The sequence below is a fragment of the Mobula birostris genome, chromosome 2 (genome assembly GCF_030028105.1).
Source record: "Mobula birostris isolate sMobBir1 chromosome 2, sMobBir1.hap1, whole genome shotgun sequence".
Taxonomy (NCBI): Eukaryota; Metazoa; Chordata; class Chondrichthyes; order Myliobatiformes; family Myliobatidae; genus Mobula; species Mobula birostris.
Window position 1 is genome coordinate 28,003,400 of NC_092371.1, and position 23,356 is coordinate 28,026,755.

General features: G+C 42.0%; 1 protein-coding gene across 1 annotated transcript; it reads left to right on the plus strand.

Annotated features, from left to right (window-relative positions):
* The first annotated feature begins 6,860 nt into the window (after window positions 1–6,860).
* On the plus strand, window positions 6,861–22,657 carry eapp (e2f-associated phosphoprotein). Its single transcript, XM_072239095.1, has 6 exons — window positions 6,861–6,962; window positions 11,359–11,537; window positions 14,455–14,559; window positions 16,434–16,557; window positions 19,738–19,851; window positions 21,304–22,657. Exons 1-6 carry the CDS (start codon window positions 6,868–6,870, stop codon window positions 21,578–21,580), a joined length of 894 nt encoding a protein of 297 aa, XP_072095196.1. The 5' UTR covers window positions 6,861–6,867; the 3' UTR covers window positions 21,581–22,657.
* Window positions 22,658–23,356: the final 699 nt, after the last annotated feature.

Consider the following 23,356-nt stretch of genomic DNA (forward strand, 5'->3'; position numbering starts at 1 on the left):
GCTGCCGAAGCTCAGCCACGAAATTGACCACAGACTGACCTGGCTGTGAAACTTACACCGTTGGACTATCACAGAAGGTTTCGGATTGTAGTGATTCCCCACGAGCTTGACCAGTTTGTTATATGGAATGTCCCCCGGTTTCCGCGGTGTGGCTAAATTCCTTATTAGTTTGTAAATCTTTGCCCCATACACACTCAGGAGAATAAAGCACTTCTTTCTTAACCTCCTCAGTAATTCCATTAGCACAGAAAAAGTGTCCCAACCTTTCCTCATACTCCGGCCAGTCCTCTGTTAACTCTACAAATTCAACGATAGTCCCAAACGTAGCCATCTGAACGTGAGGCTCCTTATCAGCGCTGCTGCTCCTGTTCGAAACGCGCCAACACATCCATAAACCAGTTTACCTCATTGCCAAAAATACGTGGTGACTTCTACTTTGAAAAAGACACACTCGACAACTTCATGCCCAAAGAAACAACTTTATCTTGAACGTCAAAACCGTTATGTATATACAGAGGCTTTCATAACCCGTAAGGCATGGCAGGAACACTATATACAAAACACACCGGAAGGAAAAAGAATGGAAGTAAACCCCCCCCATTATCCTAATTAGTATTAACTTACTTTTAATAATGCTCACATTACAACAGTGCCTTCTGGTCCTAACTTAGAAGATATTATCTCCCCATCCACTCTCTCTAGGCCTTTTAGTATTCAATAGGTTTCAATGAGATCTCCCCCACCCCCCCGACCTTCATTATTCTAAAATCCAACAAGTACAGGCCCAGATCCATCAAACAGTCCTTATATATTAAACCCTTTCATTCCCAGAATCATTCTTGTGAACCTTCTCTGGACCCTGTCCAATGCCATCACACCTTTGTGTAGATAAGGGGCTCAAAACTGATACAATACTCCAAATACAATCTGACTAATGCCTTATGAAGCCTTAGCACGGCATCCTTGCTTTTCAATTCTAGTCCTCTCAAAACAAATGCTAACATTGCAATTGCCTTCCTCACCACTGACTCAACTTGCAAGTTAACCCTTAGGGAATCCCACACCAAGACTCACAAGTCCCTTTGCACCTCAGGATTTTTTTAAATTTTCTCTCCATTTAGAAAATAGTCTATGTTTTTATTTCTTCTACCAAAGTGCATGACCATACACTTCCCGACACTGTATTCCATCTGCCACTTCTTTACCCATTCTCCAATCTAAGTCCTCCTGTAGCCTCTCTGCTTCCTCAACACTACATGCCCTTCTACCTATCTTCATATCATCTGCAAACTTGGTCAAAAAGACATAAATTCCATCATCCAAAATCATTGACGTATAATGTGAAAAAGAAGTGGCCCCAACACTGACCCCTGCTGAACACCGCAAGTCACTGGCAGCCAATCAGAAAAGGCCCCCTTTATTCCCAATGTTTTCCTCCTGTCAGTCAGCCAATCTTCTATCCGTGCTCAAGAAAATCTGCAGATGCTGGAAATCCAAAACAACACACACACACACACACACACACACACACACACACACACACACACATACACAATGCTGGAGGAACTCAGCAGGTCAGGCAACATCTATGGAAAAGAGCAAACAGTCATCGTTTTGGTCCGAGACCCTTCATGTTCTCTTCCATAGATGTTGCCTGGCCTGCTGAGTTCCTCCAGCATTGTGTCCGCTGCTTCTGTCCATGCTACTATCTTTCCTGTAATACCATGGGCACTTATCTTGTTAAGCAGCTTCATAAGTGACACCTTGACAAAAGCCTTCTGAAAATCCAAGTAAACAACATCCACCAGTTTTCCTTTGTCTATCCTGCTTGTTATTTCTTCAAAGAATTCCAGCAAATTGTCAGGCAAGATTTCCCCTTAAGGAAACTTTGCTGACTTTGGCCTATTTATCACGTACTTCCAAGTATCCTGAAACCACATTCTTAATAATGGACTCCAACATTTTCCCAACGACTGAAGTCAGGCTATCTGGCCTATAATTTCCTATCTTCTACCTCCCTCCCTTCTTAAAGAGTGGAGTGATATTTGCAATTTTCCAGTCCTCCAGAACCATTCCAGAATCTAGGAATTCTTGAAATATCACTACTAATGCCTCCATAATCTCTACTGCTACTCCTTTCAAAACCTGGGGTGTAGACCATCTGGCCCAGGACTTTACCTTCAGACCTTTCAGTTTCCAAGGCACCTTCTCCTTAGTAATAGTAACGACACTCACTTCTGCCTGACACTCAAATTTCTGGCATACTGTGCAAGATATTAATTTTCTCCGTTAATTCTTTGTCCCTCACTGATACCCCTCCAGTGTAATTTTCCATCTGTCCACTCTCACCTCTCTTTTACTCTTTATATATTCAAGAAAAAAAACTTTTGGTATCCTCTTTTATTTTATTGGGTAGTTTACCTTCATATTTCATCTTTTCTCTTCTGATGGTTTTTTAGTTGCCTTTTGTTGGTTTTTAAAAGCTTCCCAATTGTCTATCTTCCCACTATTTTTTGCTCTAATATATGCCCTCTTTTTCTCTTTTATGCAGTCTTTGACTTCCCTTGTCAGCCACAGTTGCGTCATCCTCCCATTAGGACACATCAGAATCAGAATCAGGCTTATTGTCACCGGCATGTGATGTGAAATTTGTTAACTTAGCAGCAGCAGTTCAATGTTTAATCTAGCCGAGAGAGAAAAAAGTAATGATAAATAAAATAAAAATAATAATAAATAAACAAGTAAATCAATTACATATATTGAATAGATTACTTAAAAAATGTGCAAAAATGGAAATACTGTATATTTAAAAAAGTGAGGTAGTGTCTAACGCTTCAAAGTCCATTTACGATTCGGATGGCAGAGGGGAAGAAGTTGTTCCTGAAACGCTGAGTGTGTACCTTCAGGCTTCTGTATCTCCTTCCTGATGGTAACAGTGATTCATCTTTGGGCAGTATCTATCTTGTGCCTTCCAAATTGCCCCCAGAAACTCCACCCAATGTTCTTCTGCCATCATCCCTGCTAGTGTCCCCTTCCAATCAACTTTGGCCAGCTTCTCTCTCAGGCCTCTGTAATTCCCCTTACTCTACTCTATACTGATATATTTGGCTTTAGCTTCTTCCCCTCAAACTGCAGAATGAATGCTTTCATATTTGATAACTGTCTCCTAAGGATTCCTTTACCTTAAGCTCCCTAATGAAATGTGGTTCATTACTCCACACCCAATCTAGAATTGCTTTTCCCCTACTGGGCTCAACCATTGGCTGTTCTAAAAAGCCATCTCATAGGCAGAATACAAAATCCCTCTTTTAAGATCCAGCACCAACCCAATGTTGCCAATCTACCATACCTACATACTGGAATCCCCATGACTAACATAAAATTGTCTTTTTGACATGCTTTTTCCATCTCTCACTGTAATTTGTACAGCATATCCTGGCTACTGTTCAGAGGCCTGTATATAACCCCCAACAGGGTCTCTTCACCCTTTCAGTTTCTTAACTCTACCCACAAGGTTTCTACATCTTCTGATCCCATGTCACCCCTTTTTAAGGATTTGATTTAATTTTTTACTAACAGAGACATGCCACTCCCTCTGCCTGTCCTTTCGAGACAATGTGTATTCCTTGATGTTAGGCACCCAAATACAATCTTCTTTCAATCACAACTCAGTGATTCCTACAATGTCATACCTGCCAATCCGTAACTGCGCTACAAGATCATCTACCCTTATCCTGCATGCTCCATACCTTCAAATATAACACCTCCAGTCCTGTATTCATCACCCTTTGAAATTTTGCCCTATCATCTGCCTGTTCTTCTTCATAGTCTCACTACACATTTCATCTACTTGTATACCAACTCTCCATCCTAGCCCTATCATTCCAGTCCCCATTCTCCTGCCAAATTAGTTCAAAACCACCCTAAATGCTCTGGCAAACATTCCCACAAGAATATTGGTCCTCTTGGGTTCAGGTGTCACCCTTCCTTTTTGTACAGGTCATCCCTTCCCCGGAAGAGGTCCCAATGATCCAAAAATGTGGAACCCCGCTCCCTGGCTGCACCCATTCCTCAGCCACAAATTCATCTCCCAAATCAATCTATTCTTACCTTCACTGGTCCTTGGCACATCAGATTACTACCCTAGTGGTTCTGCTTTTCTGCTTTCTATCTCACTCCCTATATTCCCTCTTCAGGACCTACTCCCTTTTCCTACCTATATCATTGGTTCCAATGTGTATGACTCCTACCAGCTGCTCACCCTCCCCCTTTTAAATGCTGAGGACCTGATCTGAGATATCCCTGACCCTGGCATCTGGGAGACAACATACCATCTGGGAGTCTCCTTCACATCCACAGAATCGCCAATAATTATGCTCTAATTATGGAATTCCCTATCACTACTGGACTCTTATTTCCCAACCCTCCTTCCCTCTGAGCCACAGAGCCAGACTCAGTCCCTACGGCTTCCACCTGCTGGATCGTTCCCCCTTCCCAACAGTATTCAAAGTGCAATACTTATAATTGAGGGGAACTGCCAAAGGGGCATTCCACACCGGATGCCAATTCCCTTCCCCACTCCTGACACAGTCACCCAAGTACCTGCCTCCTGCAACTTAGGGGTGTCTACCTCCCTGACTATCACCTCCACATTCTCCCGAATGACCCGAAGGTCATTGAGCTGCAGCTCCAGTTCCTTAACACGGTCCCTCAAGAGCTGCAGCTCGATGCACTTCGTGCGGATGTAATCAGAGAGACACCAGGTCACCCAGAGTTGCCTCATCTCACACAAAGAACGTACAACTCACCACATTAGAAAGAGACAGAAAGCTTACTAGAAACTTACTTCGAGCCCACGCCTGTTATCACCTAAGCCTGTTGGACCAAAGCCTGACCACTCTAACACTGGCTCACTCCAACAATGGCTGCTCCACTTACATCCCGCTTCTTTTCGTTTGCCCTTGCCGAGTGCCTAATAGATCGTTATGATTGCAAACCACCGAAAAGTTCCCAAAGGTCCCAAGCTCCTTTCAAACCTCACACCACCTCAGCCAAACAAGCAACTGCTTACCATGATTGCAGCTCATTGAAACATTCCAAAAGTTCAGCAGGAGAAGGAGAAGGAGGAGGGGCACTGAGGGGAGGTGACAGGCAAGTGAGGAGAAGAGAAGAGCCAGAGTGAGGAATGGAAGAAGAGGGAAGAGAGAGGGGGAAAATTTCCACAAGTTAGAGAAATTGATGTTGATACCATCAGGTTGGAAGCTACCCCGACGTAAGAAGAACCTGAGAGTGGGCTCATTGTGGCAGTAGAGGAGACCACGGACCAACATGTCGAAAGGGCAATGGGAATTGGAATTGAAGTGGTTGGTTCCTGGGAAATCCTGCTTTTATTCATCTATTGTCTTCCCCTGTGTAGTTTCAAAGGGCAGAATCAAAATATCCCACACACAATTATTGGTTTCAATAGCCACAAAGTTGGAAGTTAAATTGTGTACAGGTTTTATTTCCTGAAGCCAGGTTCTCATTTTAGTTAGTTCATAACAAAGATATCCATAATTTCATAACCCCAGAATAATCCCCTACCACTCTACTCAGGAACCATCTAGAGGGATTATTATTTTCATTATCAACAAGAAAAGGTTAAATAAAGATATTTTTGTGTGGACTCACTGAGGGAAAGCTAAACATAACAGGGTAGAATTGTCCATTAAGATAGAAAGTGAAATATTTTAATGCAAAATACATTTTAACAAAGGAGTGAATAGGTAAAGATCGATTGGGAACTTTGCTGAAAGGCACGGAGATCTGGCAAATAAAAAAACTGACAAAGGAAAGCAATCCAACCATAAAGTTAACAAGTTCAAGTTCAAATTTATTGTCATCTGCCTGTACAACTAAATGAAACAACATTCTTCCAGACCATAGTGCACCTACAATACATATATCACACACAGCACATAAAACTAAATATTACCACAAATAAGTTAATAAAAAAAAGTTCAAAATTCATGTAATGCCCAGTACAGCTAAACAGCAAACTGCTCTCTGTCCCAGTGACAAGACCTCAGTGGTAGCCTGGGCAATGAAGCTGTGACCCAGTTTGGCCGTCCTGTCCAAATGCCCTCTGTCTTAATAGTAGTGGGTCAAGAACATATGGGATGGGTGGTAAGGATCCTCAACAACGTTTCAGGCCCTTCATATACAGCGATGGGTGTTACATCATCAGGGGTGTTGAATAAAGTTGCCCGATAAGATAGCAAATTCAAGGAGTGGGTACAGATTACATTTCAGTTACAAAGAGCCAGGACAGAACATGAGAGTAAGCTGTAAGGAATATAAAAGCAAGCTGTAAAAGCTTCACAAATATGTAAAAATACAAAGGTTAGTAAGGGAAATTATGAACATGCAGTTAGATTATGAAGACATGTTAAGATAGAAAATATCAATAAACTAGACAAAGTCAAAAGGGAGATTACAGGGTGGGGGTATAACTACTGCAGTGTGAGGGAAAACCAACGAGTGTCACTTATCTAAATTTTCAGAAGTCCTCGGATAAAGCACCTTATTAGAAAGTAGAATGAAAATTTAAAACATAGTGGGTGTTAGAAACTGACATGAATTGGGAATTGATTGACGTACAAGATATGGTGTAAGAATAAATGGTTATTTTTCTGAATGGCAGGCGGATAATGATCGGGCCTGAATGAGGAAGAGGGGTGTATGTAACATTTACATGTTTATTATAATGTAAAGGCATTTTAAGCCTCTTCAGATTACCAAACCCCACTACTATATCACCTTTTCGGAATGACCTGGGCTCAGGAACCGCCCATTCTCCGTCATCGCTTTGCGCCGGAAGTATCGCGGATGCGCCCGCTGGTGACGCTTGGGAACATGAACGGACTGGAGGCTGAGGATCCGTACCTGGTGGAGGAGCTGAGTGAGGAGGAGCCTGTGTCCAGGTGAGGGCAGTGAGGGAGGGGGTAGGGGTGGGAGGCAGGCACCGTTACCGTGCGGGAGCTCGAGTGGCGGCCGGTAGGGCCACACCGTCCCATTAACTTGCCAGTGTTGTTGGCCATCAGAGGCACTCAGTAATTCCAGCAATCCGACAATTTTGTTCGGCCTGGAGAGGTTTGGTCCTGAACTTCACTGGCTGTCACAGCGTTTGGTGACATTCAATGTAGGGATGCCGAGCCCATGTTTACATCGTTTCGCCTGACTCTAGACAGAACCCACTCGGTCTAGGAAACTTGCCATTCTTTAGATTTACGACTTTATTTATTATTCTTGACTGGTCCTTAGTTTAATAATTTCCCCATGATGCTGTTTAGTTTTACTGTAAATACAAAGCAGTAATTCATTCTTATTTGTTTCAATGTTTATCACAATTATACGTTTTGGGGAGAATTCGTTGTGTCAGTTTTTCCTCAGACAATTGCAAAAGACGTTCAATTTGGTATATCTTGACAATATTTTTGCATTTTGCCTTTTGGTAGCTTCAACTATTGTGAAAATGCTGCAAATACTCTGTTCAAGCCATGTCAAATTAATATTTCATATCAAAGATCCTCTGTCACATCCACGACTCGTTCTCTATTTCTGCCCACTCATTGGGATCTGTCCTCGTGTTTTATTTTTATTTTTGTTTTCCCTTATAGTTTTATGTTATCCTAACATCTGTAGTGGTTTAACTTTGACAGGTAGGGCTCTGCCCATCACAGGTATAACATAGTTCCTCATCAGTGGCAGAAAGGTCATCACAGGGGCTTTAAATGGTGGTGAGGGCTGAGGTAGTACTAATTGTTCTCAAATAAATGAAACAGGAAAAGTAGATTTAATATTAACTGTAAATGAAAATTTAAACAAAAATGGTAGTGGTAGGCAATTATAAATAGAAAAAGGATATGTTCAGCAGATTAAGCATCATTTGTGAAAGGAGAATGTTGGTTAATATTTAAGCATTTTATGATTGGTTAGGAAGCCATTGGACTTCTCCAATTAGATTTAAATCTTATAGATTACAATGGGATACTGTTGCATTTTATTAAGCTATCTGACTAACATTCAGAAATCTGGGCTGCTGGTCTGTAAACGTTTGTTTGATTCCCCTCGCAACACCTGGGATAATTTGAATGAAGTAATAAATCTGGAATTTAAAAATTGTTCCCACAATGGTGAACACTAAACTATTGTTACAATTTCATTGGATCGTTCCTCCTGTTCTTCATGTATGTGTAGAACGCCTTGGGGTTTTCTTTAATCATACTTGCCAAGGCCTTCTCATGTCCCCTTCTAGCTCTTCTATGTCCATTCTTAAGCTCCTTGGCTACCTTGTAACTCTCTGATCCTTGTTCCCTGAACCTTAAATAAACTTCTTTCTTCCTCTTGACTAGATGTTCCACATCTCTTATCAACCGGGACTACTTCACCCCACCATCCTTTGTCTGCCTCCAGAACCCCATGCAGGTGCTCCCGAAACAATCTCCACATTTCCCTGAGTACATTGTTCCCAGTTTATGCTCCCAAGTTCCTGCCTAATAGAATCAGAATTAGAGTCAGATTTATTATCACCGACATGTGACGTGAAATTTGTTAACTTAGCAGCAGCAGTTCAATGCAATACATAATCTAGCAGAGAAAAATAATAATAAATAAACAAGTAAATCAATTATGTATATTGAATAGATTTTTTTAAAACATGCAAAAACAGAAATATTGTATATTTTTTTAAACAGTGAGGTAGTGTCTAAATTCAATGTCCATTTAGGAATCAGATGGCAGAGGGGAAGAAGCTGTTCCTGAATCACTGAGTGTGAGCCTTCAGGCTTCTGAACCTCCTACCTGATGGTAACATTGAGAAAAGGGCATGCCCTGGGTGCTGGAGGTCCTTAATAATGGACACTGTCTTTCTGAAACACCGCTCCCTAAAGATGCCTTGGGTACTTTGTGGGCTAGTGACCAACGTGGAGCTGACTAGATTTACAACCTTCTGCAGCTTCTTAATAGCATCATAATACACCTTCTCCCCATTAAATACTTTCCCATACCAGCTGCTCCTATCCCTGACCAAGTCTATGGTAAAATATGGGGATTTGTGGTTACTATCTCCTCTGAGAGATCTGTCACCTGAGCAGATAGATACATGGCTGAGTAGCAGCTCCAGTGTAACCTCTTCTCTATTTGACCGGTCTACATATCGTGTCAGGAATCCTTCCTGGACGCACTAATAAATTCTACCCCATCTAAACCTTTTACACTAAGGAGGGGCTATCAATATTAGGGAAGTTGAAGTCACTCATGACAACAACTCTGTTATTTTTGCACCTTTCCAAACCTGCCTCTCGATTTGCTCAGTGTCTCTGCTGTTATTGAAATGGGGAGGGGTCTATAGAATGCTCCCAACAGAGTGATTGCTTCCACAAAATGTCCAAACCCTATACTTCCATCTTCTATCCCTCATCTCGCTTCTTTCTGGATAACAGACCCAACTCGTCCCCTCCAACACCACTCTCCTAAGTCTGGCGGAGCTGGTCCTCACCCTCAGTGTTTTCTCCTTCACTCCTCTCACTTTCTTCAAACCAAAGGTGTAGCCAGCAGTCCCAGCTATGCATGCCTTTTCATCGGCTATGTGGAACAGTCCATGTTCTAAGCCTACACCAGCGTTGCTCCCCACACCCTCCTATGCTACATCGACGATTGCATTGGTGCTGCTTCCAACACTCATGCTGAGCTAGTCAAGTTCATCAACTTTGCCTCCAACATCACCCTGCTCTTAAATTCACTTGGTCCATTTCTAATACCTCTCTCCCCTTTCTTGATCTCGCTACCTCCATCTCTGGAAACAGTCTATCTACTGATACCTTTTATAAACCCATTGATACTTTTTGCATTAAAATAGACACATTTTAACCCATCCAACTGACTGCAGTTAAGGCTTTTCTGCAGCCTATATACTGCAACTATCTTTACACCAATTGACCCATCCTCTGAGCTATCACTCAGCTTTCGTTCCCTTGCCAAACTGGTTAAAACCCTCTGCAACAGCTCCAGCAAATTTGCCTGCCTGTAAGGAAATTGATTCCTCCTCGGGTTACAGTGTAACCTGCCCCTTTTGTACAGATCATACCTTCCAAAGGAGATCACAAAGATCCACAAATCTGAAACCCTGCCCCCAGCACCAATTCCTCAGCCACACATTCATCTACCAAATAATCTAATTCTTCCTCTCACTGGCGCTGGACAGAGGCAACAATCCAAAGATTACTACCTTGAGATTTTGCTTTTTCGCCACACAGCCAGACAGCTAGTTGCTGTGGCTTTCCACTAGTAAGTTGTACGTCAACAGTATCCAAAGCAGTGTACTTGTGGAATGGTCACAGTATTCTGCACTACCCCTATTCCCTTTTCCTCTCACAATCACCTAACTACCTGGCTCCTGCAACTTGGGTGTGACGACCGCCCTGTGGCTTCTATCTATAAACTCCCCAATGAGCCGAAGGTCATCCGGCTCCAGCTCCCTAACACGGTCTGCAAAGAGGTGCACTCTGTATCACTTCTCGCAGATGTACCAATCAGGGAGACTGGAGGTCTCCCAGATCTCCTACGTCTCGCATGAGCAGCACACCACTGACCTGGGATCTATTCTCAGTACTCTAGCTGGGCACGAATAGAAAAAGAAAGAGAAACCTAGCCTCCATTCCTCCTTGCCAAAGCATCTGTTTCCCACTCTAACTCTCTCTCACTCACACAATAGCCAGTTCACTTAAACCTAACTTCTTTTTATTGGCCTTTTTGCCAAGAGCCTAAAACCCAAACAATCTCAGGCTCCACAGAAAGTCCTGAAGGCTCTGCTCACTTTTTAAATCATTAAAAAGATCTGGAGTTTAAACTCCACAAAGAACTGTCTCTGCAATTTCAGACTCTGCAAACAGAGAGGGAAATAAAAATTAGAATGCAGTTTGGTATTTGGCTTAATAAGTTTCAAATACTCAATGTTTTGGCCTAGATTTTGAACCCAGATCACCAACTGTTACTTTCTAGTCACTTAGTTCCTCAGTCAAATAACAGAGTAATGTTTTTGCAGTGTCAGTATGGTTGGTGAAGTTGAAAAGGTTCTCTCTACTCTTCCTGAATGTAGTTTAACGGCGAAAACAAGGATTCAAAGGAGAAGTGACAGGAATGAGTAAGAGAACAAGTTGCAGTCTAATGTGATTGTTCCGCAGGAGTCAGTGTAGGCTAAATGAGCCTAAAGACTCAGTCTGCGACCATCTGTGTTATTGGAATTTGTCACATTCGAAGCAGCATGTTTCAGAAGCCTTGTTTCTAAATGAAGATGAAAGCTTTGTCTCCTGCTTCCAGTTCTGAGGATGAGTTGGACGTTTTACTCCACGGCACGCCGGAACGCAAGCGCAAGCTGATCAGGGAATGTTTAACGGGTGAAAGTGAGTCCAGCGATGACGAGTTTGAGAAAGAGATGGCAGCAGAGTTGGATTCCACCATGAAGGTTATTGAGGGGAGCTGGTCACTCATTCCTGAAGGTGTGTTTAGGAGTGTTTCTCCTGACATTATTGTGTCTCTGGTTTTACTGACTATAACCCCAGTGATGGATTTCCAAAGAGTAAACAGATGTTTAGTCAATCAATTAACTTCATGAATATTACAGATGAAACTAAAGGTGTGGATAAGATTCACCGGTATCACACTCTAAATTTCAAAGTTCAGAGTAAATTTATGATCAAAGTATCTGTCCGTTACCATACGCCTCGAGGTTCATTTCCTTGCGGACAGTTACAGGGAAATAGAAATACAAAAGAATTTGACGAAAACGACACATAGAGTGACAAGCAACCAATGTTCAAAAGAAGACAAATTGCAAATAAGGGCATGAATTATACAGAGTCCTCAAAAGAGGGTCTGTAAGCTGTAGAATCAGTTCGGGGTAGTAGTGATGGAAGTTACTGTATACGCACAAAGTGCTGGAGGAGCTCGGCAGGTCAGGCAGCAACTATGGAGCTGAACAACAGTCAACATTTCAGGCAGAGACCCTTTATCAAGACTGGAAAGGAACGGGGTAAGATGCCAGAATAAAAGGGTGGGGGGTGGGGAAGGAGGATAGTAAGAAAGTGATGGGTGAAGCAAGGTGGGTGAAAGAGTAAAGGGCTGGGGAGGAAGAAATCTGATAGGAGAGGAGAGTGGACCATGGAGAAAGCTAAGGAGGAGGGGCACCAGGGGGAGGTAATAGGCAGGTGAGAAGAGGTAAGAGTCCAGAAAGAGGAGTAAAAGAAGGGGGGTGAGGGATTTATTTTTAACCAGAAGGAGAAATCAATATTCATGACACCAGATTGGAGGCTGCCCAGACAGAATATATGATGTTCCTCCTCCACTCTGAGCATGGCCTCACTGTGGGATAAGAGGAGGCCATGAGCCAACATGTTGGAACAAAAATGGGATTTAAAATGTTTGGCCACAGAGGTGCGCGATGAAGCGGTCCCCCAATTTACGACGGGTCTCACCAAGGTAGAGGAGGCTGCATCAGGAGCACCAGACCCCGTAGTCGACCCCAGCAGATTCGCAGGTGGAAGGACTGTTTGGGGGCCTGAATGGAGGCGAGGGAGGAGGTGAATGGGTAGGGGTAGCAATTTGGTTGCTTTCAGGGATAAGTGCTGGGAGGGAGATTAGCCAGGAGGGATGAATGGACAAGGAAATCACGGAGGGAGCGATCCCTGGAGAGTTGGGGGGTGGAGTAAAGATGAGCTTGGTGGTAGGATCCCTTTGGAGATGGTGGAAGTTGCAGCGAATGTTGTGCTGAATGCGGAGGCTCATGGGGTGGTGGGGAAGGACGAGGAATTCTATCACTGTCAAGGCGGAGGGGAAGTTGGGATGAGCGTGGATGCTATGGAAATGGAGGAGATGTGAGTGAGGGCAGCATCAGTGTTGGAGGAAGGGAAGCCCTGTTTGTTGAAAGAGGAGGACATCTCCAATGCTCTGGAAAGGAAAGCCTCATCCTGGGAACGGGTGCAGTGGAGACGAAGGAACTGAGAAAAGGGAATGGCAGTTTTCCAGGTGACTGGGTGGGGAGAGGTATAGTCAAGATAACCATGGGAATCGATAGATTTATAAAAGAAGTCAGTCAGCCTCCAGAGATTGGGGGGGGGGGGCGCGGTGGGGAGAGAGAGAGAGAGAGAAAGAAAAAAGGGTAGTGCCACTGAATGAAGTTATCCGTGCCAATTCAGGCATCTGATGGTGGTAGAGTAATAACTGTCCCTGGTGCCAGTGTTGTGGAACCTCGGGCTTCTGTATCACCTGCATAATATTAGCAGGGAGAAGAGAGCGTGGCCTTGATGGTGGATGTTGCTTTCTTGTGGCAGCACTGCATGTAAATGTGCTCAGTGATGGGGAGGGGGCTTTGCCTGTGATGGACTGACCTGTATCCATCACTCTCTATAGACTTTTCTATTCCTGGGCAATGTTGTTTCCATACCAGACCCTCATGCAACCACTATGCATCTATGTAAGTTTGGTGGCATGCCAAATCTTCGCAAGCTTCAAGAAAGTAGAGGTACTGTCTGTCGTGCCTTCTTCGTGATGTCACCTGCTGGTCCCAGACAGATCCCCTGATATGTTGATGCCAAGGAATGCTAAGCCATTCCCTCATGAGGACTGGCTCATGGACTTCTGGCCTCTTCCTCCTACAGTCAATGGTCAGCTCTTTGGTTTTGCTGATGTTGAGTGAGAAGTTATTGTTGTGGCACCATTCAACCAGGTTTTCATTCTCCCTCCTATGTGCCGAGTTGTCACCACCTTTGATTCAGCCAACAATGGCGGTGTCTTTGATTACTCCATTGGAACTGTCCTTAGCCAGAGAATCATGAATATAAAGTGAGTAAAGCAGGGGACTGAGCACATTGCCATGTGGTACACCAGTGCTGATCGGGAGTGTGGGGGAGATGGGGTTACCATTTCACTGGCTCTTCACTCAACTCTGAAGCACCTGGATTGGTACCTTGCAACCACAGAGAGGCTGGAAGGAGAAACCTCTTCCAAGTTTTGCACCAATTGCAAATAAATAGCAATGTGAATATGCAAAAAAGAATTACTGTGGGATATTTGTAAAGTAACAGTTCCCATCCCTGATTGCAGTTTTAGTTATGTATTACCGCGTAAGTAACTTGTTTGGTACCTGCTCTATGCTACTATGCAAAGGGTGCATTGAATCTAAACTGAGTTATACCTGCCCTGTCTGTGTTTTAAGGGGCAACGTACATGGAATTTTACCATCACTAACCCATGTTGGGGTAGTTGCAGATAGAGCTTTGCTCTTTATTTGATAGTCACTGTACCAATCCTGTAACTGCTTCAGTTCTCTCAACGCTCCATGCCTTGCTGACTAGTATTTTGTCTCTCAAAAGGCATTTTTACAATATTTTACTGTTGATCTCTTTGGTCTTTCATCAGGTGCTTCCTCCAGTGTTGTAAGCTCCCAGTCACAAACGGCTCCCCAGCATCAGTACTATAACGAAGTTTACTTTGACTCTGACTCGGAGGAAGAAGATGAGCAAGGTGGGAAGTACTTTGCTTGTTCTGGTCCCTTATTTGCCGTTGGAGAATGTATAGAATGCTGTTGACTAGGGGGAACTGTGATAGCCACAAATCAGCTCTTTCAGGGACCTCGGGAGAAGATTCAGTACATGCTGATGTCACTTGAACTTATTGACTGGTAAGAGTGGTTTATTATTGGTCTTGTGGAGGATGCCCTGAGCACCTCCAGTGGCTTCAGGGTCCCAGACCATGCTGAATAAAGCAAAATTAACTACGGTTTCCAACCCTACGATAATCTTACAGTGACCCCCTTCTGCAAAAATTAGTTTCTAGACAGAATCAGTTATTATCACTACCATATGTTGTGAAATTTGTACTTGTTGTTTTGTGGCAGCTGTACAATGCAAAACATAAAAGTTAAGTTATAAATAAATAGATAAATTATGCAAAAGAAGAATAGCGAGGTGGTGTTCATGTGTTCATTGACTGTTCAGAAACCTTACGGCAGAGGGGACGAAACTGTTCCTAAAATATTGAGTGTGGGTCTTCAGTTTCTGACCACCTCCCTGATGGTAGTAATGAGAAGAGGGCTAGTCCAAGACAGTGAGTGTCTTTAGTGATGGATGCCAACTTCCTGTGGCACCGCCTATTGAAGATGTCCTTGATGGGAGGGGTTTGTGCCCGTGATAAAGCTGGCTGAGTCTACGACCCTTTGCAGTGAGTTAACCACTTTGCAAGACTTGCAAATGGCTTTGCAGGCTAATAGCCCACTCTCAAGGGCAGTGCGAAGATTAATCATCAGCAAGGCTCCAAGAGTACATGAGCAAGGGAGAAGTAACCTATTCATTGGAAGAGAAGGAATAGGGGGTCATTGGCTTCACACGAGCCACATTCCATGTTGGTAATATCCTCACTCTATACTTAAAATACATACTAGGAGGTCAAGTAATGTCCCGGAAACCGTCCCATCAGTCCTGTTCTCCTCTCCTTATGTCCTTGTATACCTGCTATTTATTTTCGAGTAACACGCACAGAAAATGTTAGAGGAATTCAGCAAGTTAGGCAATATCTATGAACAGGAATAAATGGTTGAAGTTTCAGGCTGATGCCCTTTATGGATCTCGTGATTCATCCAAGGTTGTCCACAAGTTGATAGTGTGATTAAGAGGGTGTATTGTGCTTTGGCCTTCATTAGTCAGGGATTAATTTCAAGAACTCTGAAGTAATGCTGCACACACTGGGAATATTGTGTTCAATTCTAGTCGCTTCATTATAGGAAGGACGTAGAAGCTTTAGAGAGGATGCAGGGGAGATTTATTAAAATGCTGTCTGGATTAGAGAGCATGAGTTATGCAGCTAGGTTGAGCAAACTAGGACTTTTCTCTGTGAAGTGAAGGAGAATGAGAGGTGACTTGATAGTGATGTATAAGAGGCATAGATCAAGTGGACAGCCAGAGACTTTTACCCAGGGCAGAAATGGCTAATACTGGGGTGGGGGGGGGGGCATAATTTTAAGATTGTTGGAAGAAAGTATAAGGGAATTAAGTATTAAAAAGAGTTAAGTATTTTTTACTCAGCAAATGGTGAGTGGATGCATGTAACACCATGCCAGAAGATATATTAAGGGCATTTAGGAAACTGTTAGATATGCATGTGGAGGATAGATAAGTGGAGGGATATGTAGGAGAGAAGGGTTAGATTGATCTTAAAGGTCAGCATAATATCATGGGCTAAAGGGCCTGTACTGTGCTGTAGTGTTCTATATTCTATAATGTTTTATTTTGCAAATGAGAGCTATTTTGTTAAAGTTGGTTTTGGTTGACTGCAAATCTGTGGGAGCTTGTGCACAATGTACTCTTTGAAAATGGCTTTAGCTGCCATGGTTGTCCTTGCAGAAGGAAGCGGTTCACAGGGCAAGCACAAGAGGCAGAGGCAAAAGGTTCTGACAAATGACGAGCTGTTGTACGACCCAGATCAAGATGACCGTGACCAGGCCTGGGTTGACATGCAGAGGAGAGGGTGAGTGTTAAGCTGAATTCTCAAAACATTAGAGGTTCTAGGATGTACAAATGTAGTTCCTGAGTTTGCTTTCAACAACTTCGACTTAATTGCCAAAATTAAATTAGGAACTAAGTTTTAAATTTTGTTCTCCCTGCATAGTTCTGCTCTTCAGCATCCTAGTGATTTCAGTAGAACTAGGTCACTGGAGTTTGGAATAACTTTTAAATTTGACAGTTGTTTTAGGATTGAAATTCTAGTATCATATTGGTATCCAGTATCGTTGTTATTTTGGGACACTTATCATGGATCTGTTGTATGAACATAACTGGTATTGGGTCCAGTTATCATGGATCTGTTGTATGAACATAACTGGTATTGGGTCCAGTTCACAAAGGTTACGGAAATCTAGTATTGGTGCTCAGTTTGCTTTATACCAAATTTGTCACCGATTTGAAAAAAAACCTTGCTAATTTTAATAAGGGCAGATTTATGTGGAAAAAGCAGAATTCATAAGAATATTTAAGAGCACTACCTCAAATAAATCACATCACAAAGCTAATTAATTATAACATTTATAGGCAGATGTTGCCAGATTTATTGATGTTATATAACTGGATAAAATGTATATTTATGGCCCTTTGTTCTGTATATGTCAAATTTTGTTGTAATTGTTTAAAAGGCACAACTGTACAAGTTTCCTCCAGTGTTCTGCATCACAGAGCTATGTGGACTGTCAGTAAAGATCCCCCAGTGTAGTTCAGTTGTAGGTGAGTGGTGGGCATGTGATTTAGGAATAAGTTCAGGTTACATAGAAGTAAATGAATTAATAAAATTGATGGGATTATTCTAAGAATTGAAACTAACATGATAAACCAAATGTGTATGAAACAAATTTGATACAAAATTATGATAGCTGAATTTATTTGTTCCTCATCTAACATTTTCAGCATTGCTGTCTGTTCCCTTTGTGTTTATCTAAGCTCTGTTTAAATGTATCTCTGTTCACCTCAGTTATTCTGTGCAATTTCTATATTCTCGCCACTCTGGGTAAAGTTGTTTCTTAGAAACATAGAAAATAGGTGCAGGAGTTGGCCATTCGGCCCTTCGAACCTGCACCGCCATTCAGTATGATCATGGCTGATCATCCAACTCAGAACCCTGTACCAGCCGTCCCTCCATACCCCCTGATCCCTTTAGCCACAAGGGCCATATCTAACTCCCTCTTAAATATAGCCAATGAACTGGTGTCAACTGTTTCCTGTGGCAGAGAATTCCACAGATTCACCACTCTATGTGTGAAGAAGTTTTTCCTAATCTCGGTCCTAAAAGGCTTCCCCTTTATCCTCAAACTGTGACCCCTCGTTCTGGACTTCCCCAACATCGGGAACAAACTTCCTGCATCTAGCCTGTCCAATCCCTTTAGGATTTTATACGTTTCAATCAGATCCCCCCTCAATCTTCTAAATTCCAACGAGTATAAGCCTAGTTCATCCAGTCTTTCATCATATGAAAGTCCTGCCATCCCAGGAATCAATCTGGTGAACCTTCTTTGTACTCCCTGTATGGCAAGGATGTCTTTCCTCAGATTAGGGGACCAAAACTGCACACAATACTCCAAGTGTGGTGTCACCAAGGCCTTGTACAACTGCAGTAGTACCTCCCTGCTCCTGTACTCAAATCCTCTTGCTATGAATGCTAGCATACCATTCGCCTTTTTCACCGCCTGCTGTACTTGCATGCCCACTTTCAATGACTGGTGTATGATGACACCCAGGTCTCATTGCACCTCCCCTTTTCCTAATCGGCCACCATTCAGATAATAATCTGTTTTCCTGTTTTTGCCACCAAAGTGGATAACTTCACATTTATCCACATTAAATTGCATCTGCCATGAATTTGCCCACTCACCTAACCTATCCAAGTCACCCTGCATCCTCTTAGCATCCTCCTCACAGCTAACACTGCCGCCCAGCTTCGTGTCATCCGCAAACTTGTAGATGCTGCATTTTATTCCCTCATCCAAGTCATTAATATATATTGTTACCAACTGGGGTTCCAGCACTGAGCCTTGCGGTACCCCACTAGTCACTGCCTGCCATTCTGAAAAGGTCCTGTTTATTCCCACTCTTTACTTCCTGTCTGCCAACCAATTCTCTATCCACATCAATACCTTACCCCGAATACCATGTGCTTTAAGTTTGCACACTAATCTCCTGTGTGGGACCTTGTCAAAAGCCTTTTGAAAATCCAAATATACCACATCCACTGGTTCTCCCCTATCCACTCTACTAGTTACATCCTCAAAAAATTCTATGAGATTCGTCAGACATGATTTTCCTTTCACAAATCCATGCTGACTTTGTCCGATGATTTCACCGCTTTCCAAATGTGCTGTTATCACATCTTTGATAACTGACTCTAGCATTTTCCCCACCACCGATGTTAGGCTAACCGGTCTATAATTCCCTGGTTTCTCTCTCCCTCCTTTTTTTAAAAAATGGGGTTACATTAGCCACCCTCCAATCCTCAGGAACTAGTCCAGAATCTAAAGAGTTTTGAAAAATTATCACTAATGCATCCACTATTTCTTGGGCTACTTCCTTAAGCACTCTGGGATGCAGACCATCTGGGCCTGGGGATTTATCTGCCTTCAATCCCTTCAATTTACCTAACACCACTTCCCTACTAACATGTATTTCCCTCAGTTCCTCCATCTCACTGGACCCTCTGTCCCCTACTATTTCCAGAAGATTATTTATGTCCTCCTTAGTGAAGACAGAACTTCTGAATATCCTATTTGATTTGTTGGTAACTGCCTTGTACCAAAGTCCAAAGTTTTCTGCTCGCTATAAGTAGATTTGTTTCACATTTCTGAACCTGTTGGTTTTAGACATTATTCAAGCCAAATTATTTATAAAAATTGTAAGCCTGTTTCCAGTGTTGATCTGGTGGAACTCTGTCCCTTACAAATAACTATCTTGAACTCACCTGAGCTGCAGGGAAAGTTGTTATCCATTTCAATTACCTGACCAACTGTGCTGAACTTGAATACCCTGTGATATCCCATTAAAGTATCCCTTGGAACTCATTCAATTGCATCAACTACATTATCTACCTTCTCTATTCCACAACATATAATTCAGTTGTAAATTTGTTAAAACCTCAGGAGCAACATATCTCCTATTATTTATTTTGTAGGTATCGTGGACTTAATAAGCAACCAAACATGTCAGAATCTCTACCAGTTCCTAGCAGTGATGCAGTTTTGAACTGCCCAGCTTGCATGACAACTCTGTGTCTGGACTGCCAACGGTAAGCGGCAGCAGTTAACAAACGTGTACATTAGTGGGCCTGAACCTTTTGGCCATAATTTCGGTGTTCACATTAGTCCAAGGTCAATATTGAGTTTATTGGCCACAAACGGGATGGCAGGAGGACTGCTACACTAACAAGAGAGCAAGACTCTTAGATATTGCTTATCAGCACTAAAAGGTCTTGATGTAGCATTGATCAAAGACTTCAGTCTCTTTTGCTTATGCAGACACAGTAACCAAAGCGTGGCAATCTACTTCAGCAATCAGCACCTTCAGCGAATAACCATTCAAACATCAACATTTTGTGTGTATGTGTGTGTAAATGCTGTGGTTGTTTATTTTTGTTGTTTGAAGTTAGATAGCAAGCACTGTAGATGTTTGAAATCTGAAGTAAGATTAAAAATGTCAAAGACACTGGGCAGGTTAGGCAGCATCTGTGGAATGTGATATAGTTTACAGTAGCCAAAAAAGAGGAGAGATGGATAGAACAAAGAACATGTCAGAAAGGATATGACCAGGTGGATTAATATGGCAATTAAAAACCCAATTTTGCTCCTCTAGCTCGTGTTGATTATAGCAGAGATGCCCAGAAGAGCAGGTTACACTATTAAAAAGAAAAAAAGTCACAGATGGATAGGTGACAAATGGGAAGTTATGATACAAAGAATGAGAAAGTTACCAAAAGTTGAGAAGGTTCATGAGGGTGCAATATGCTCACATGGAAGATAAGTTGTAATTCATTGACCTGAAATGGAATAGGATAGAGACTGAAAGTAGCAGGCAACTGGAGGTTCAGGGTCACTCCTGCAGTCTGACTGCAGGTGCTTCAAAGTGTACACCCAATCTGTGTTTTATTTTTCCAAAGGAGAGCAGACGACTGAATGCAGTAGAGTAGGTGTTAAGTGTAAGTGAATTCTGGCTGTAGCTGATGGTAAGAGGTGACAAAGTCAGTGTTGAAAACCTGCAATAATGTGGGAAAGCGCCGGTAAATGGGAATGTGGGAAAAAAAATGACCAGGGAATTAAAGGGATCTTAGAGTTAATGCTCTTCTTTCCATGTTTGCTGCCCACTGTGCTGAGCTTATCTAGCATGGATCTTTGGTGTCATTGAGACCTGTATGTTGGAACCATTTCATGTAAGGGCAATAATGTTTTAAATGTTATTTGGAGGCTGACTATTACAGATTTAAGAGAAGTATTGTTTAAAATTACCTGTGGTTCAACAACACTACCATTGCTTATGCATTGTACTTCATATTGTGGGTTTTTAAAATCAGGAGGGAGGGTGAACTCAACTATAGACGTAGACATGCTTCTCTGGCCATTCATCCTCGAGCCCTATCACCACTCTTTGCTATTTGTGTCTTCATAGTTGAATACCACAATATTTAAATCATTTGGTTTACATGAAGAGGAGGAATGTCCTTTTATAAGTACTCTTTTTCTTTCAGCCACGACTTGTACAAGGAGCAGTACAGAGCTATGTTTGTGATGAATTGTATCATTAATAGAGGAGAAATTCTCCGGTACAAGAATCCTCCAAACAGGAAGAGGAGAAACAGATGCAAGAAGGTGAAATATCCCAGTGGAGATACCTCTGCCAGTTCAAAACAAGATGGGGAGGAGATATATCATCCAGTGCGCTGTGCAGAGTGTTCAGTGGAAGTAGCTGTTTTTGACAAAGATGAAGTGTACCATTTCTTTAATGTTCTGGCCAGCCATTGTTAATGTCACAAATACTTTTTTTAAAAAAAAGTCCTGCTGATTTACTGAGTCTAACCACTTCAGAAATGGAGTAGTTAACTGTTCCAGCAGTATCAATCAGTATAATTCTGTATAACACAACCACTTTCAGCTGAGATGGGTGTAGACTCAAGCTGGGTAGTCTGCTTTTTAACACAGACACCATGTCTTCAGTATTGGTATCTTATTTTGATTAGTGGCATGTTAAATTTTTTCTAAAATAATTGATCTGGAGTGGGAGGCTAAGAAAAGTGTAGCTTGGCAACACAGAGGGTAAGATTGGAAGTTTTAAAATTGAACCCCAAAATCACTGTGGTAAATAAAGTTAATGATCTTAGGTTTTCAAAGTGTAGATAGGAACAGAAAATAAAGAAAGCTATTGTTAATTTCCTTCAAATCCATTGACTCCAGGCCCAATTCACTTAATTTGTGTTTCCTGACCAACGTGGACTTTAACATACATATAAATCCTTCCATATTGTATATATAGTCCATTTCCCTGAGTTTCCACAAGCAAGACATACTACAAATTCCAGACAGCACTGGAGGTCAGGATTGAAGAAAGGCTGCTAGAAACAAGGTAAAGACTACAGGATAGAGGAGCAGAATTAGGCTATTCGGCAAATTCAATCTGCTCTGTGATCCATCTTGGGCAACTTATTTGCCTTGTCAACCCTATTCTCCTGCCTTCTCCCTGTAACCTTAGTCCCTAAACAAGAACTTATCAACCTCCACAGCAAGCAATAGCAATGAATTTTACAGATTCACCACCTTCTGTCTAAAGAAATTCCTCATATCTATTCTGTAGGAATGTCCTGTTCACCCCCCACTATAGGAAGCATCCTCTCCCCATCCACTGGGTTTCAATGTGATTTCCCCCCTTAAAAATCCATGTTAATGCTTGTGTATTTAATATTTTAATGAGTAATCTTGTGTTTATATATTTTATTAAGCATTCTTTTTCATTTAATTAGTTACTGTACTGGTTATATGTAAAAATGCATTAATTGCAAACATCATGTGATATGTGCTCGTCTCAAAGTAAACTCAAACTGGACACATTCCTGGACTCCCGTATTTCTTTGAAGTTACAAAATATAACATTGGTGACATGGTATTTTTAAAATGAGCCCAAGCTGGCTACCACCCTGTTAAAGCAAAGCAAGATGTTAGAAATAAAATGCTGTGAGAAACAGTCAAGTCTAAAAGAAACAGATTGGCATGTGGTGAAACACTGCATTTTTAAAATAAAAGACAACGGACAAATTCAGAGTTCATAAAGAGTATTGAGTATTGATCATCAAGAAAAAAAATATCAGAAATGGCTAGCTACAGAGGAAAGATTGGCAGGTTTGATTACACAACAGCTAATTGGCTCATGTATACTGAGCTATTGGAATAGTATTTTGAAGCAAATTATATGACCAATGAGAGTGAATGCCAATTTTGCTAAGTGCAATTGGGTTTAAAGGCCTAGAGTTTGCTTCAAAGTTTAACCGCTCCAACCAAACCAGCAGAAATGATGGAAGGACACTTAGAACAAAGCCATTGTTGACTGCAGAACACTAGATTTTAAGGAGAGTCCATTTCATTGTTGTAACTTGAAATTTATGGTGAAAATTAACAATAGACAAGCAATATGGTTTATGCCCAAATGAATGGCAAATGAATTAAAATGGAATTGGACACTGGCTCAGCTGTTTGTCGTTCCACAAAATGAATTTGAACAGCATTTTAAAGATTAAACTGAAGCCTAGAGAT